Genomic DNA, 18292 nt, shown 5'->3' with positions numbered 1-18292 from the left:
TCAGAGTGGTTTCTCAGCTAGGGGCACACAGAGCCCAGAAACAGGATCAGCTTTGGGGTTCGAAGATGGAGTCAGGACACCTGTGTTGTAACTAAGGAGATTCCATTAAGGACTTCCCGCTGAAGAGCCCCAGGGAAATCCCAGCAGCCTGCCCCTACCTGCAGCTGCCGCAGGCACTGAACTGCAATACATTTCAACCTGAATGCATCATCGCTCTGCTAAATCTGCCCTTTCTGACTTTCCAGTTAGGGGAAACAAGGCCCCAAATGTCTTGACTTCTGCAGTAGAAAATTTGCAATCATCCCCAGCTCTGCCTCATTCTCAGTTCCTCTTTTATTGTGCATCAATGCTATGCCATGGGATCTCTTACATCGAACTTCTTCTCCATTTGCATTGCTATGGTCCCCGTAGGTTCCTAACTCAGGCTCTTAGCTTGGGTCCTTTGCTCCTGCAATTCCTCCTTGCCCTGCCTCAGTCTCATCAGTCCCACTGGTCCATTAGACATGTGCCTCCTTGTAGGCTTAAGGGAGGGCAGTGGAGCCCTTTTCCTTGGTGAAGAGGAGTGGTTTCTCACCATACTGCTCAGAATGGTGCTACTGCAAAGCAGTCTTTGAGTCGATTGGTTATAGTGTTTAAACTTTCTACAGGGAAGGCATCCCTTTTTGCCTATTGCTGAGCATTGCTCCACGGATTCTCCTTGCTATGCTGCTGGAGATGATAATCTGTGCCTCCCAGTGAAGAAACAATGCTCTCAGAAATCTTAGGTGTCTGCACATAGCAAGCATTCTGTTACTAAAACCGCTATTATTAAGAATATTGTTATGGATTCTCATCCCTCGTTTGGTTCTCGCCCTGGCATGCACAGCCTCCACGCCTGGCTTTGTTCATCCTCTTCTACCCTCCCAGACCCGATGCTCCAGCTGGGCCAAACTTGGAAACACCAAGTTCTCCCACTCCCCAGGCTTTTGCCAATGCCGTCTGCTTAGCCTGGAATGAATTCATTTCTTTTCTGTGGTTTCCTCACTGAAGATCCCCATCACAGCAAGCTTTTTGTGAAGCAGAATCAAATTATCAGCACAAAAGGAAGGACTCAGCCTTCTGCTCCTGTTGGGGTCTGTAAAGCCTGCCTTGACTACAGCTCTTGGAAGGTTTTTTTGTTTGCTTGTTTTGCTTTTGTTTTTGTTTTTTGGTACTGGGATTTGAATTTAGGACCTTGTGTTTGCCGGTCAGGTGTTCATGCCACTGAGCTATAATCCTGGCCCAGAAGAGTCTTATAATGCTCTCTTTTGTCATTCAAATTGTATCTATCCCAAAATACTGCTCAATATTTATCAGGTTTGTTGTTCTTGTTGTTTGTTTGGTATTTGTTTCTTTTGTTTCATTTTACCAGAATGAATGGGAACATTTTTTGTTTCGTCCCAAGCCTATCAAAAAGTTTGGCTAGTGACAGTTTTGGTTATTTTTGTGTAACCTGATATCGGATCCTTTTTCCAAATCGCAAGGAAAATACTCCCAAATACCCTAGTTCCCAGGGAACTGACCTCAGTAACTAAAGGAACAGAGATCTCAAAGCAGGAACAGGAACAGCGATCAGTACCTTAGCCGATCAACGCTGTCTTCACAGCAGCTATCCCGGAGAGGGCGCTGTTCCCAAACCAACCCCCCAGAGGCGGGCACCGAAATGTCAGCGCTTTCCCACAGGCCTGGAGCCACAGCCCCTGGCCGCTCGACCGGCGATCGCCTGCCCATAGACATGGCGGCGCCCTGCTCGGCTTCGCGTCGCCCGCAGCGTAGGACCGGCCGGGCCTTGCCAGTACTCGGGGACTTCCTACACGCGCCGGCTTCCTGCACCGCTGGCATTTAAACGCGTGTCTGGGACTGCGGGATGCTGCTTCGCATGCGGAGCTGCCCGATGAGTGGGCAGTGTCGCCGCCTGCCCTGAGTGCCTCAGGCCAGCGCGGAGCCCCCGGCGCGCGAGCACGGCAGGCGAGGGCCGGGGAGACCCGGACCCCGCGCCGACCTGGCATCGGGCGGTTTAATTGCAAGCGTCTGCTCGCCGTCCACACCGTCCTCCTCTGCCGGGCCGGCGCTGTGGGTGAAGCAGGGGCTGGCTTGGAACCGGCAGCCGAGGCAGCGCCCCCGGGCCATGGTGCGGCCGAGCCCCGCGCTCCGGTGAGGTGAAGCGAAGCGGCCGCTCGACTTCCCCGAGAGGCCTTTCCCGCCGCCGCGATGTTCAGCTGGCTGGGCACCGACGACCGCCGGAGGAAGGACCCCGAGGTCTTCCAGACGGTGAGCGAGGGGCTCAAGAAACTCTACAAGACCAAACTGCTGCCCCTGGAAGAGCATTACCGCTTCCACGAGTTCCACTCGCCCGCCCTGGAGGATGCTGATTTCGACAACAAGCCCATGGTCCTGCTGGTGGGCCAGTACTCCACCGGGAAGACCACCTTCATCAGGTGAGCGGGCCCGGGGCCCCCTGCCCCTCAGCGATGAGTCCATCGGGCCGCTCCCGGGCTCCACTCCCTCCTGAGACAAACGTGAAGTCTCCAGTTAAAGCTCTGGAGAAATCCTTGTGTGCAGCCTCAGAAGCTGAACCCACAATTGCCCTGCTTGTCCCCCACCCCGACCTATGCAATGCCTATTCACTGTACTTAGCCCTTGATAAGATGATCAGTTTGAAATGTTCAAACTCAGAACCACACCTATTGTCCCCCATTTTCTGGATGACTAAACTGAGGCCTTGGGGGGTACTTGGCAGAACTTATGCTGGTGGAGTGTCTCACACACTCATTTTTTAGGGCCCTGCCTTTCACAGCCTAGACCACCTCCTTTGCTCTTTGAAGGGCTCAGCACTGACTGGGTGCCTTTGGGTTACAGCTGAGGAGTCCTTTTGGCTGCAGGACTGGGGTGGAGGTGGGCAGGCGGTGTCAACTTGTGCTTTTGTAAAATCATTTTTCTTCCCTGTGGCACAGCTCTTAGATATATCTCTTCAAGACTCAGACAGATGCTGAGTCCCCGCACAGAATGCTTTTAGTCTGTTTTTCTTCTTTCATCTTAATGGCTTTGTAATAACATTAAAGACTTTTAGAGATAGAAGAATCGTTGGTGTTGTCTCCTCCAGCCGCTTCACTTTGCAGGTGAGATAACTGAGGGACTGGAGAGATTAAATGAATTGTTCAAAGCCACATAATGAGGGGCTGCGGACCTAGGCGGCAAGACTAGATGCATGTGAGGAGATGGTTGGCTACATGCCTGTAACTTTGAGGGTGAGTCATCCTTTCCCCTGATGACAGAATCCTAAGGCTAGAAGAATCGTGAAGAAGTTGTCGTGTAGCCTGGGCTCAGAGAGGTCCCTACGTGTGCACCAGAGTGATGTCCTTCCCATCTTAGGAGGACAGGGTCCTATAACTTACAAAGCCAGGCTTCTTCCCCTGGGGCTTACTTACAGGCATTGCGAACTGTTGAGAGTGCTTGTGACCCTCTGTTGCAAGTCATGCTCCTACAGTGTAGTAATGGTTGCCCCCACCCACAGCCAGTCAAGCCTTTTCATCTCCTCTAGAGGATTTGAAAGCATGGGTCCTCTTGTTTCCTGTCACTGCACTGTCATTTGCAGCATGCCAAACTGTGTGCTTTGTTTAGTGAGGAAAGCCAGAAAGTTGACTATCTGGTTACTCATTTTCTAGGTACTAATTTTCTCTAATGCTAAGCCTATAGCCTGAGCCTGCTGGAAGCAGTGTGTTCACCGTGTTGGTGCATCAGGTCTGAACAGAACACCAGATCCAGTTTGCCTGTGGAGTGGACAGCCTCAGGCACAGCAGCTTCGATTGCTGAAGTTGTTGACTCGGGTATTTTATGTTGTTAGAACTACCAGGGCCCCTTGGTATTAGTTTAATCCATTGCTTCTTAACTTCTTAAAAGATTGGCACCTGATTCGAAAATCTAATGAAAGGTTTTGTCCTATCTTTAGAAAAAATGCACGTTTATCTCAAATTTACATACAGTGTTGGGGATCCCAGAGCCACGCTTGGGGAACCCCTTATCCAACCTCCGCCTCTCATTTGATTAAATGTCCATTGCTGTCCAAAGGTGCATTAGAGCTACCTGGGCACAGGGTTTGCTTTGTGATCTTTTCTGTGTCCCACGTGGTCCATTTCTTTGCCTCCCAGGAAGTTTGAGCCATTTGCAGGCTGCTCCCTGACATATCCCTGGCTCTCTGGACACACTTTGGCTATCATTTCTAATACATTGTATTATTTGGAGCTCCTTCTTCCCTGGACACAAGCAGCATCTTTGCCTTAGCATCGCCAGGGTCCCAGCTGCAGGAAACTTCCAGTAGATGTGTGGCAGAATGGGAGGGGAGATGAGGAACAGTGAGCATCCCTAAGGAAAGGGCCCCCAAACAACAGATGGGTTTTTAAGTGCTTTTGTCTGAGACACCCTCCTGCCTTTGCCTGAGTCATTGTTGGCTCTTAACTGAGTCTGAGAAACTAGCAGAGCGAGGTGCCCCAGATTATTCCTTATCTGAGGTACACACAGGGCTGTGAGAGGCAGATCCCTCTTCTTTCTTATCCTTCAAGTTCATGGGTTTCCCCTCCCCACTCTTGCCAGTAACTGAATTTAGCTTCTGCATCAAGAGCTAGTTCCTCTGCAGGGAGTCAATGAGAGGCTAAGACGTGTTAGAGCCCAAGAAACACTTCAAAACCAAATTACATATTTTTCTTCCTTCCTATTAAATCCAACCATGTCTTTCCTTCTTAAGTTGAAAAATGCAGAAAATAAATTTGAAGAACAGCATCATCCATAATACCATAACTCAAGAAAAAATATTTTAAATAAAATATGTTTATCTTTCCAGTATTGTTAGCGATTTTATGCCACAGTTAAGATCACATCATATATGTAATGTTACGTGCTAGATTTTCTTCTTGCTCGTAACATGAGCATTTCCTGTTTAATCATTATTTTTGACAGCTACATAATATTTCATTGCACATAGAAGGTTTTGATTGCTTTTATCATTATAAAGTCACCCTGCATATCTTTGTCCATAAGATTTTCCTCACATAGTGGACTGTCATTCAGCAAATCCCAGACATGCAGAATTATTAGGCCAAAAGTTGTGCAGCATTTTTTGATTCTAACTTTCTTTTAATTTTTTTTTTTTTACGTTAAGAATTACATTTCACATTTGCCTTCCAAGAGGGAAAATGAGCTCAACATCTGTTCCGCAAAGTAAATAAAGATCCCCAGGCTAGCTGTGGGCCCCTGTGACTGGCTCTCAGCATGCCTGCCCTCCCCCCCGCCTTCCTCTCTGTTCCCGAGCTTTATTTACTCTTAGGTCACAGGCCTGAACCTGTGAGGGGCCTTTGCCTGGGAAACAGAGCCCTGACTCTTCATCCCCCCCATTCTTGGCTTTTTGCCTCCCAAGTGACCATCCACTTTCAGTTCTATGTGCTGGCCACGGGGTCTATTTCTTGTCTCAGGAAGAACACACAGAAAGGACATTCTTCTAATAACTAATTAATGTGCTATGATCTTTGCCTGAAATAACTTCCTGGCCTACAGCCCAGCAACTGAGAGTAATAAAATAAACAATAAATTGGCCCGGTGGCTGCTCCTCCAACAAACTGCCGCTGTGGAGTACAGTAGCTCTGTGTCCCTGGGCCTGGCAGCCTAACTCCCACCTCTGTGTTCCTTTCCCTTGCTGTTTCTCTCACTAGCATGCAGCCTTCAAACTTTCTTTTTGAGTATCAGTAGACCCCTGGTCACCTCTTCTCACTTCCCACTTTCTGTTCTGCTTTGTGGGGGTAGTAGATGTGAACAGATGCTCCTCCAGGAGCTGAGGAGGCCTGAGTTCTCCTAGGGGCCCTAAGAGAGGCTTCCCTGGACCAAGGCTAGGCTGGAGTGGTGGCCCCAGGGCTCTGGGGCTACAGAGCGAAACTACCTGAGTCCCCACAGGGAGGACTGGGCTGGTTTCCAGATGGGCATGGCCAAAGACATGAGCACAGCGCAGAGCTGCTGGGATGAAGGGTGCCCAGTGGTGAGGCCTACTCAGCTGACCTCCTTCTGCATTTCTTCAGGGACCCTGTGTTGTACCCCAGAAGGTGCCTGACTCAACAGAGCTCTGATCTCCTGGTTTCATAGAGGAGCTGGGTGAAAATCCATCTGCTTCTTCCAAGGTCTGGTTGTTGCTCAGGGGAGCAGAAAGCCCTAGGCTGGAGGACCTGGGTCTGCCTGCCTGAGGTCTGACCTAGCATCTGCCAGGTGTCTTGAAGACATCAGGAAAAGCGTATACCAGAGAGAGGCACATCTTGAGGAAGGTGTGCATCCCATCTCTTCCCACTGACCATGGGACAGAGATCCCAGAAACAGGCTAGGTCTGCAGAACCCAGGGCCCACTGCTTCCTAGCCTAGAGACCAAGATAGGAAAGCTGAGATCAGGCCGCCTAGTCTTTCTGACCCTCAGTTTCCATATCAATGCCATGTAAGTGATAATATACATCTCACAGATACTCAGTGTGTTGCTAAATTCTTCTTCATACTGGGTTAATGTCTTCCCTCAGCAACTGAGGCTGCTCTGCACCAGGGAAACAGCGCTATCTCATCTTAACTTGGCAGAGTCTCCCATCTGCTACCTCACTTTGGGGTGTCTTACATTCTCCCTAAAACCCTTGAAGTTGTTGGGGCAAGCATTGTTGTCCACCCTATTTTCAAGCTGAAATGCCATGTCGTAGGCACCTGGAGATATAGACCTATGACACAAATACCCATTCATCTAAGCCCAAAGTGACACTTGATTGTAGAGTACAGCTAAAAATTATGCAAAGCAAGAGAGTTTTAGAAAAGAAGGGGAATGTAAGCTTGAGATGATACGGGAAAGAGCTAGTTAAGGCTTCAGAGAGGAGCCTTTTAGACAGGGTTTGGAGACTAGACAAGCGTGTCCCAAGTACAGTGGTACCTCAGCCCACAAACTGAATTTGTTCCGCGATTTTGGAAAAGGTGACCACGTTTGTGTTTGTCTAGGAAAGATGGCCATGGTCATGTTTGCCAGCCAATGCAGAGTTCACAAACAAACACCAAATTTTTGCCAAATGCTTCTGTTTGCAAACAAAAACAATCCTGAACCAAGTTAATGGTACTTAGAGGCAACACAGAATTACTCATTTTTTTCTATTGTATGAGCCAGTGTGGTCAAAAGTCAGGTGTAACCCTTGCTTTTCCAAAGGTTTCACAGCAGAGATGCTGAGTTTATTGGACTTTTGGGCTGCTTGTTTGAAGTTACGTTGGTATTAGAGTAACTGCCAAAAAGACGTATGCTTCAGCTGAGCTGGGGCACCTGATACCCCCAAAGCCTCTGGCTTCATTATTTGTGAACCCCAAGCCCGCTTCCCCCACCCTGGTCTTGGACCTAGCAGTGGCCCTGGGTCTGAGTCTGCACCCCATTGTTGGAGAGCTAGGTGCTTGGAAGATGGGCTAAATTGAGATTCTTGGCTCCAGGCTTGACCCTGGGTACTTATGATCCTAGTAAAGTGGGCCCTATCCTTCTCTTGCCAACCCAAAGGGCACAAAGCATGAGGAAAATATTATGAACTAATTTATTTCAGAAAAATGTGAAGAAATGCCATCTTCATGGGAAAACTTAGAATTGCACTGGACTTCCCCACCATTTTCGGTTCAGTGTTTATTTTGCATTAGATGGTGAAGGCGGGCACCAAACTTTTTTCAGCTCTTTAGGACCTCTAAATATGTTCACTTGGCTCTGAGCAGTAACCACAATGTATTCAGCTGCAAGCCTGAAACAGTGCCGTCAGCCGCAGAGGCCTGATTGGTAGGTCTGATTAAGAGGAATGAAACAGGTAAAGTTCTGGGAACGGTGCCGACCACACAGTGCAGGCTCAGCTTTCTGTCCCTCCCTATTCCACGTGTCCTTGTCTCAGCTGATCCCACCCAGGCTTGAATTAAGTTTTTTTATACCGCTGTGGTAATGTTTCACTCAGCAACAGAGGCGATCTGTCTTGCTTCCCATAACTAAGCAGGACGGGAGATTCCTCAGTAGATTCTCCTTCCTGCACACAGTGGTGGCCTTGTTAGGGGAGCACCCAGTGCCACAGGCCATACCCAAATGTCCCTGAGAATTTATCCAGCCCCTGGCTCTCGGCCTGGCCTGACCCACACCCCTGGACTCTCTGGGGACTCTGTATTTCCTGAGACCCATGAGTGGTCAGTGAGTTTCAGGTCACGTGAGCCTAGCAGGCCAGCAGGCTCGGTCCAGTGGGGCCTCCTCTGAGGTGACGGCTCTGTGACTTCTCAGGAAGTGGTCCTGACAGGCTGGACTTGGCTCGTCAGCTGAGGACACGGTGTCTCAGGGATACGATGTGAGGCGCCTGTGTAAGGAACGTGACAGACCTCTGTCGTTCAGCCCTCCTCATTCTGGGTGTTCTTGTGGCTGCCTCAAAATGTTTCTTTCTACCCTGTTGCATGTCAGCTGTCCCTGCAGCTTTTGATGACTGCCCCTCCTCTCCTCCTGGTCCGTGCTTGCCACACCCCCGGCACACAGACTTCTCAGCCAAGCACTTGCTTTCCCAAGTCACAGCCCTGAGTCTCAGGGGGAATCAGGCTGTGCTGTTTCTCAGTGTTCTGTCAGAGCTTGCCAGCCTCCGCAGGGCACCTGATAGCACCAGCTTCTGCCTGCCTCGCTGCAGTCATTGTGCCTGAGCTATGCACTCAGGGACGGTGTTTGCAGACACCTGGTTTCTTGGACACCAAATCTTTGCCCAACCTGCTGCCAAACTGTGTTATGCTGTGGCCTTCTTGTCCCACTGCAGTTCTATATAGGGCTCAGCCCTTTTGGGTGGTCTCCAAGAGTTGTTGCATTCTCTGCCCTGGCAGGAAAAGGGACAGTGGGTGCAGTAATCAGGAGTTTGAATGCTCAGGTCTGAGTGCCAGCTTCAGATCTTCACCCTGCCTTGACTGATGGATAACCTGAACAGCTGGACTTTTCTTTTCTCCTTGGTGCCAGGTACTGGTTCATCACTGAGTTTCTGAAACTGATTTAGAGCACTATGCGGTTGGTTTTTCTTAGGCCCCTTTGACAAGGAGGATCATAGAGCTTATATTAATGAGATAATCCTCAGACCATTTGGAACAATGCCCAGCAAGACACAGGTGCACAGTAAGTGGGAGCTATTAAGACCCTGCTGCAGAGGTTCACAGAGGTGAAGTATGCAGGAGGCGTCCCCCTCAGAGTTAGCGGACCCAGAGGAGAAGGCGTCTCGAAGAAGCAGGAAATGCTGTCCAAGTGTACAGCTGTTGTGCTGTGTTCTTATCCAGTCCTAATGCCAGCTCCCAACGTGACCATCTGGTCAGAGGAAATCCTGCCTTCACACCCCAATTGTTGGGCTGGGATCTTGGAGGCATTCGGGGCTTCCCAAGGCCACCAGAAGCAGTGGCTGGAGCAGGGGGTACAGCCTGCCAGGCAGTGTGCTCCAGGCTGGCAGATCAGCAGCTTCCCGCATAGGCTCCCTGGGGAAGGAACCCATAGCAACCAGTTTACACTGCCAGGGAACCAACCATGGAGTGAAGCACAGCTCCACACCCTCCCTGAAGGTGCAAGTTGCACGCCAGGGACCCAGAGGAAGCCCAGCTGGGGAGGCCTAGGATGCCTGGGAGCTCAGCACCCAGAGATTCATCTTCCCACTGCAGATTGTCCTGCCCGTCTCTGGGCTTTTGGGCAGCCACAGTCTCTGGACAGTGAAATCCTCAGGAAAGAAAGCAGTTGAAGAGTGAAGGATTTGGGGACTGGTAGGGCTTCAGGTTGCAGCTCTATGATTGGCTAACTTTGAAAAAGCCACATAACACTCACCAGTTGGTTTCCTCACTTCAGTCTAAGGATTGAAGGAGATGCTTCCTTTGAAGTGTTCAGAGTAATTTATCCATCCTCCCTGCATGTTTGGATCAGTCAGAGAACATACCATAAGTAGCAATTGCTAGGGCCTCATCCCTGGATGAACAAGTCAGAACCTCTGACTTGGGGCCCCAAGACTATCAACTAATACTCCATTAAGTCTCAAGTATGCAGCCAGGATTGGGGACCAAGGAGCAGTGCACCTCCAAGTTCCCTTCCCAGTTTACCAGCAGCCAGCATGACATCTCTTCTCCTGAAGGCTCCTTGATTCTCCCTCAAGTGTGCCAGCAGGCCCTGGAGGTTGTGAGGAGGAAAAAGGTTCCCAGTGCCCCTGAGGGCTCACCGCATGTGTCTGTGGCAGTGTCCCTTAGCTCTCGTGCATCGGAGCCTCTGAAGGTGCTCCTGGGACTGGCCAGAGGAGAGCTAATTCTGGCCTCCTTCCTTTGGCCAGGCCACCCACCACCGGTGCTCAGAACTGTCCTGGTATCCCTAAGGGCTCTGTTGTCCTCAGAGTCTGTTCTCTGGGTTGCCCTGTGCCACTGATCTGGGCTTCTGTGACTGTGGAGAGAGCAGGTGACCTTGGGCTGTCACTGCCTCCACCTGAAGAGGAGCAGAGAGACTCCTGCCACCTCAGGCTGCAGCCAGAAGTTGAGCAGTTAGCTCTCCACTCTCCTGCCCGCTCTAAAGCACCCATCATCTAGGGTCATGCTTGGTATGGCAGTGAGTGGCTGCTGCGACACTGTCCAGCAGTGCATCCCTGCCACAGCGGCCCAGAGAACAGAAGGAACCAGTCTCCTGGGACAGAGGACAAGGCTGGCGAGGGGAGGAGGTCTGCCTGAGGTCTCACACTGAGTAAAAGGGACTGGGTCTCCTGGCCCACACTAAGGGGCGGAAGTGGATACCTTAGAAACTGTCCCATACAAGTAAACTCTTCCTCTACTTCACCTTTCTGGTTGAGATAATTCGTGAACTCCCTAGCTAGGCATGGCAGCACACACCTGTAATCCCAGCACTGGGGAGGCTGAAGCAGGAAGATTGCCATGAGTTCAAGGCCAGCCGTGGCTACATAGTGAGATGAAGGCCAGCCTGAACTACATAGTGAGACCTTGTCTCAAAAAAAAAAAAACAGAAACAAAATAAACTGTACCATTATCTTACATTTTGGTTCCATCTGGCCTTGGAAATTATCAAACGTTATCAGGAGAATTTTTGCTAAAAAATTTGCTAAAATGGCTTGCAATCATCCGTATAATGCAATTCTGTATTGTGGCTGAGTGACATAAAGCAGATCTGAGCTGCTGCCTCCTGAATACATTAAGCATAAAAAAGAAACATGTGCATTGATATCATCCAGGTAATTATTACAGAATATGTAAATTTGTGTGTGTGTCACAGCACAGCATCCTTTGCGGTTACACAGGATGCACTTGTTAGGGGCAGGGTACATATGTGCCAGTATTGGGTGTGATAGGAAAGCATCAGTAGACAAAAAACTCTGAGGCCTCTCTGGGTAAAGCAAATAAAAAACAGCATAGCTATAGTCTTTGCTCGAGAAATCCACCATATGTATTATATTGATAAGGTACAGCCTAAAACTCAAGGACAACGGGAGAGAATAACTTAATGTTCTGCAAGACATTTTGAGTTCAGACTCATCTTTGAAATTTTGAATTAAATGGATAGTGACAGGAAAGAAAGGTGTGACCTGCTTCTCTGCTTAAAAATTCAATCAATTATATGTGTAAATGTTACGTCTGATTATGTAATTACAATATGTGCATATGAGTGTTTTTAGAACACAGAATGCAAAATGCAGGTGTTGGGGAGTGGGGCACAGGGTCCAGGATGGGATAGAGATTCACTTCCTAGTTTCCTCTTCAGAGTTCGGCAGGTTCCCTTCACTTTGAAGTCCGCTGTACTGTGGCCAGGAATAGTTTTAGTCTGGGCTTTTTTCTTGAACCCAAACCTTGCTTTCCTTCCCCCTTGCTGCTTCCGGTAGGGAGAGGGGTCGGGAAGAGCAGCAGAGCCCTGAAGTCCATCTGAAATCGCACCTGCTCTGTAAAGTTCTTAGATTTGTGGCATCTCATTGTTCCCGATCTGCCCCGCTCCCGTGACTCACGTGTGGCCAGCCATGTGGCAGCCGTGCCTTGTTGGTCCACCCGCAGACTCCCCACAGCAGGACTGTGCTCCTTCCTTTCTGCCAGGTATCTGCTGGAACAGGATTTCCCAGGCATGAGGATCGGGCCCGAGCCGACAACCGACTCCTTCATAGCAGTGATGCAGGGCGACGTGGAGGGGATCATCCCTGGGAATGCGTTGGTTGTGGATCCTAAGAAACCCTTCAGGAAACTCAACGCCTTTGGGAATGCCTTCCTGAACAGGTGAGTGTGGTGGGGGATGTGTGCCTTGGAGTGATCTCCTTGGTGCTTTTCGGAGCATGGGAAATGGGTGCACCAGGGTGTACTCTTGGGACACTGGTGACTTTTCCATACCACGGCCTCTTACTGGCTGCAGTGCAACCCAGGTGGCCAGCACAGTCGAATACGTGCGGGCAAAGACTGCTGATTCCTCCTGATCAAGGAGCAGGAAAGGGTACAACAGTGACTTTGCTTGCCTTCCTTAATCCCCCTGCACATTAATAAATGCAGAGACAGGTACCATCTGTGCCATTCTTTGCCTGTGGCGTGGCTGGGCTTTGCATCCAAATAGAAGGGGCCAGAAGAAGGTTCTTTTCTATTCCTAGAGATTTTTTCTGCTAGGGGACAGAATCCTGGATTTGAGAGAAGCCAAATCTTGGCTTTGAGGGCTAACTCCTGCTCAGCTTCCTGGGTGTCCAGGGGGAAGGTTACCTCCTGTCCTCTGGGGCACATTCGGGCAGATACCAGGGTTATCTAGAGGACTGGAATGGAGAAAGCCCTAGGGAGTACTTGGAAAGCTAACTTGGGCCTTCCCGTTCATATTCTCTTAATTAGAATTTAGGTTGATACCTTAATCACGCTTATTATATTAATCCAGTTTTGTGTGCCTGTTATACTTAACAAATTTTGTTTTTCTTTTTTGGTACTGGGGATCAAACTCACGACCACTTACTTGCAAGGCAGGTGCTAATGTTACTGAATCCTCAGCTACACTTAATAATTTTAAAGCTACTTTTTCTAATTGGATAGAGTAAAGGTACCAAAGTAGGCTTTGGCTTCATACAGACCTGAGTTCAAACCCAGATTGAGACTAGAGGTTGAGCAAATTACTAACCGTCTTTGTGTCTGTCTTTTTTAATCTGTGGAGTGGGGTGGCAGTCATAATTCTTTTGGGGGTTAAAGGGGACAAGTGAGTTACTGCTTAGTGTCTGGCATGTAGTAACTAATGCAAAAGTGGTAGGTTGTGGTGGCGGTCCTATTGTGCATTTTAAATTTGATTCCCACACTATTCTTATGGTGGTTGTATTTGCAGTTGTAGAAGTTGATACTTGATGTTCAAGGATTTTCAACACCTTTTATCCTTCGCAGTAAATTTGAGAAAGCCATGAATATTTCTCACCTGTCTTGTGTGTAGTGACACAGAGTGAGAAGTACTCTGAGACAGGGCTGGGCAGGGGACCAGGTGAACAGTGGAACTGTGAGCTACCAGGGCTGCTTGCTCCTAGAGCAGAGGTGAGAAGAAGTTGTGCTGAGAAATCGTGGGGAGGGGCTTGGCAGAGAGGGGCTCGTGAAGTTCTTTAGGTTAACAGGGAAGGAAATCAGAATCATTCTAAGAAGATTGAGGTGAGGTAGTGCTAAGACGCAGTGTGACAGGTGTCCTGGAGCCCAGGAGGGTCTCTGATCCCTGGGCACTAATGAGGGTGCAGCCCAGCATGCGGAGGAAGACCTGTGCCAAGATGCTAAACTGGAAATGGATGGGGCCAGCTCGAGCCTGAGGGAGAGAATGAGTCAGTGGGGGGCGAATGGCCGGGGTGATGAACTGGATTTTGGACATCGAGTTGGCAGTAAATGAGATGAGCTGAACTGCAGGTGATAGGAAAGAAAACCCGGGATATGCAAGTGGCACTTGGGTCACTGGACAGGATGAGCACAGCATCAGTGGTTAGCCCCCTTTGGGGATAATTAGTATATAATAGTAATAGAATGCTGTGTTTTGCGTAGTAGCCCGTGGTCTCTCAGGAATGTATGTCATTGCTATCACACGCCAGGTGCATTCCTGTGAGCTGAGAGCCTTTATGCCATTAATCAAGCCCCGCAGGTCTCCCTGACTCCGCAGCTACCCATTGGGAGCCCGGGAGTGTGAGGTGGCGTGACAACACCCTTGGTGTTGTCTTCATCTGTAGATACAATAAAATACAAGTTCCAAATCCTTTGTGCCCTCATCTCTGCCTGAGATGTGGCATAAAGAAAAAACATCAGGGAGAGAGAGAGAGACAGAGACAGAGAGAGAGACACACACATACACACACAGAGAACTCTAAGGGTGATTACCTTTGTGGTTACACGTAGAAAACAGAATTAAGGAGAAGGTTGGAAGGAGACCTCTATCACTATATGCCTTGCTCCACTGGTTTTTTTAAGCCATAATAACATAATTTGGATATTATTGAAATAGTTTATAACGCATTCTGAATGAAGGTATTATGAAACAATAATGTGGGTATAAGGCAGTACTGGGATAGAGTCTGGACTCGCTGTCTTTCAATCTGTGATGTCAGCGATTAAGGTGTTGAGCTGAGGAGGTGGAAGCAGGCCAGACCCCAAATGCTGAGGGCCCTGTGAGGTGCTGGCCTGGAGAGGACGGCTGTGTCCTGGCGTACGAGGTGGCCGCTTGGAGGGCAGTCCCATTGCCTTCCCAGGCGTTTGTGCTCCAGCTCAGCATACCCTGGGCCCCACTGCAGGGAGCATGATGCCTACTCCAGTCTGGTGGACAGAGACGTAGTGGGAGCAGGTAGTGACCGGGGCGGGGGCTGATAGGGCCGAGAGGCCTGGGTGGGAAGGTTGGCCTTTGACATGGACGTTAACTGATGGGTGAAGTGACACTGAGAGGGTGAAAAAAGGACATTCTGGGCAGACAACACTGATGAGAGGGAAAGAATATGAACAGGGAGAAAGGAAAATCCTGCCCCGGTGCAGGGCCTGTGACTAGGGGACAGGTGACACTGTGGGCTTGTGACCTCCGTGCTCACCACTGGTTGGGGCATTGGAGTTTGTCATGCATATCCACAAGAGGACGTCAGGGAACAGGGCCTCCCCACTGCCCCCAGCTCCGCGGCAGCCTGCACCAGGTGCTATGGTGGGGACTCCTGGTTTCTGCTCCCCATGCCACCGAGCAGTCCTGTGTTAGGTTCCCATCAGCCTTTGGCCCCCTGCTCACCCTGAATAGAGCTAGACTGCTGTTATAGAGTCACATTCAATAGTCAGATGGCCCTTTAGTTGCCCAAGAGAATGCAGTGGCTCCTGTCTGTCAAGGCGAGCCCCAGCGCCGCCTGTTCCAGAATCTTCCGGACCCTCCCTGGCTTTGAAGTGCTGGCCCTATTGCACCCTTGCGTGTGTGTGGGGATAAATCTCTTCCACAAGACCGGCATGGGGGTAAAAATCCTGGGGTCCTTGACATCACAGGTTTACAAGCATGAGCTGTAGTTGCATCAGGGTCACCCAGGGACATCAAAAGTACAGGTCCCCAAGCCCACTGCCTGCTGTGATCCTCTTCCTGGTGACTCCCACATACTGTCTTACACAATGTAGGATTCCAAGTCAGAACACAGAGGGGGAGCCCTGAGGGTCAAATCAGAAGGGGCCCCCACGCCCTGTTCTGTGTGCGGACCTTGAGGCTCCCCCTGCCTCTGTCCCCAGGGGCCCGTTGGAAGAGGGGGCGGGTTTTTCTTGCTGGCCATCTGAGAAGCTGAAGGTCCAAGAGTGGGCCAAGGTAAGTGAAGCCATTCAGGGCAGAATGTCACTGTCCCAAGATCAGCTAAGGATTCGGGGCTGCAAGAATCAGGCCAGAGCTTTGCTCACACAGGAAGGTGGCCCTGTTCACCAAGATGGGATGCAGGGAGACACAGAGAACCTCAGTCCTTTGTCAGCTGTCACTGTTACCCAGTACCAAGCAAGTCTATTCTGGGTGAACAGGAGCTGTGTGGGTCCCGTGGGTCAGGCAGGGGCCCAGATTTGTGCGGCTGAGCCAGGGAAGGTGCGTGCATCATGCACTGAGGCCCTCCTCTTGCCTGAGCAGGTTCGTGTGTGCGCAGCTGCCCAATGCCGTGCTGGAGAGCATCAGCGTCATCGACACTCCGGGGATCCTGTCCGGAGAGAAGCAGAGGATCAGCCGAGGTAGGGGAGGCGCAGGGATGGGTTTGCCCCAGGCTCACAGCATGTTCCCGTGTCCTTACTCTTCCATACTGGAAAAGAAGCACCCACAGCCTTCAGTCTCTTCATGGATGGGTACTCTTTTGCCATGTGGGGCGATTTTATGTGGGACAGATGTAGGCAGGAGCCAGCAGCGGCGCTCAGCTGGCCTCAGTCCTCTCATCTTTAAAATGGGATATCCGTGTCTGTCTTATTCACAATGAGTTACTCCTTGTCTAAGAAGCAGCTGGCATGGCTCTTTTGCAAGTTGCTTTCTTTTCCTCCCCTTCCCCTCTCCTTGCTCTTCCTTCTTTTTATTAATTTTTATTAATTATTTTTTATTAGTACATGATTATGTTTATCATGGGGAGTTTATACATGCACATAACACATCTTAATTTTTGTCCCCTTCCCCCCGTTCCTGCTCCCTTAACTCTTGTCCCCCTATCCATTTGAAAAAGCTGTATTTCCATTTTTTAATTCAATTCTCTCTTTTTAAAATCGTTTTTCCTTTCTTCCCCTTATCTTTCCATCTCTTGTTCCCCTCTCATGTGAAAAAGACTTCTCTCCTTGCTATTATCTGTCCTTTATTTTGCACTTTATTTATGTCTTGGATTTTTTGTAGAAGAGAAACTATGTGATATTTAAAATTGTGTCTCTGATATATGAATTTAATGCAGTCTCAGTTAAAATACCAGCAGCATTCCTCACAGATGTAGAGAAAACTATCCAAAAATTCAGATGGAACCAGGAGAGACCCAGAATAGCAAAAACAGTTCTGGGTAGCAGGAGCAAAGCCAGAGGTGACACAATCCCAGCTTTGAAGCTCCATTATAAAGCTACAGTGATAAAAACAGCATAGCACTGACCCAAAAACCAAAACCATGGATCCATGGTTTCACAGAAGAGAGGAAGCAGAAAGGATCCCAGGCACACTGAGTCCTTTGTAGGTTCCCGTGGCCCCTGCCCTGGGCTGCAGCTCCAGCGAGGAAGTAGATGCATGCCGAGAGCTGGCGGGGCAGGGCAGGGCAGGGCAGGTGCTGGGCTGAGTGTGACAGCGCTCACGGGGTCATGAGAGGGGGTTCCGCCTGGAGGAGCACTCTGAGAACTCTTGGCTCCAGATAAACACAGAGCAAGTGCTCACTTCGGGAGGTCACAGTGCGGTGTGTGTGTGTGTGTGGAGGGGTTCCATGCCTGCCCCTGGCTTTTCCTAGCAGAGGCACTCTGGTTTCTGTCTTTACGTCCATGGAAATCCATCTTGTAGGGTTGTTTGTGGATTAAAAGAAATAATAGAATTTAAAATGCCTGACACATAGCAAGCATCCAGCAAGCATGAGGTGTAAGTCACCTGTCTCTGAGATGTTGGCTGATGCTGTAGAAAGCTAAAACCCTGACCTCCCCCACTTAGCCTCTCCTCTCACGTTTGCTGTGTGTCCCTCACCCTTATTGGGTCGCGCGTTGTATCTCTGGCAAGGAAATCAGATGTGCTGCACCCACCCCATACTGTAAATGGGAGCTGGGCCTAGAGCCAACTCAGCACTCGGAAGCCACCCTTCCTCCAGGAAGGAACAGATTTGAACTGGCAGCTTTCTGTAGGAGGTCAGTAAGGGCCTCTCCTAAATGGACCTCCGGTGATATCTGCCTCTGCGGCATGTGCCTCGGCTCTCTGTGCTGCAGGGCTGCAGAGCGCTGTCCTACCCACAACTGTGCCGTGGCGATGGGGGCCCAGAAACCCGTCTCTTCAAGGACATAGCCTGCCCTGGCTGGCACTGCTCACTCCTACCCTCCAGAGGGCAGAGTCACAGGGTGACCAGCAGGTGCTCCTGGGGCTGTGTGTCATGAGGCCCATGGTCCAGGTTTCTGGTGCTAGAATTGGCCTCTGTCTCACATCCCAAGAGCAGCCCTTCTGGAGAAAGTACTCTCTTCTGGTCAGGCCAGGTGTGGAGCCACAGGCCTGGGTATCAGCTCTTGGGGTGCACCATGGCCAGGGTGTGAGGAGTAGAGAGGAAAGGGAGCTGGAGAGGCGTGCCAGGCAGCAGGGCTGGGTTAACCTCAGGCCATG

At 50.0% G+C, this 18292-nt stretch overlaps 1 protein-coding gene across 1 annotated transcript in view; it reads left to right on the top strand.

Annotated features, from left to right (window-relative positions):
- Window positions 1–1858: 1858 nt before the first annotated feature.
- Window positions 1859–18292, top strand: part of Ehd3 (EH domain containing 3) — a 28878-nt gene continuing 12444 nt past the window's right edge. Inside the window, exons 1-3 of the mRNA XM_003473013.5 lie at window positions 1859–2456; window positions 12109–12285; window positions 16118–16215. Of these exons, the coding sequence (XP_003473061.1) occupies window positions 2230–2456; window positions 12109–12285; window positions 16118–16215 (502 nt within the window). The 5' untranslated portion in view covers window positions 1859–2229. The remainder of the gene's footprint in view (window positions 2457–12108; window positions 12286–16117; window positions 16216–18292) is intronic.

Source organism: Cavia porcellus, unplaced genomic scaffold (genome assembly GCF_034190915.1).
Source record: "Cavia porcellus strain 051 isolate PalLab524CR breed Dunkin Hartley unplaced genomic scaffold, mCavPor4.1 scaffold_1, whole genome shotgun sequence".
Classification (NCBI taxonomy): Eukaryota; Metazoa; Chordata; class Mammalia; order Rodentia; family Caviidae; genus Cavia; species Cavia porcellus.
Note: the sequence above shows the minus strand (reverse complement) of the source record. Positions and strands in the feature narration are given on the sequence as shown.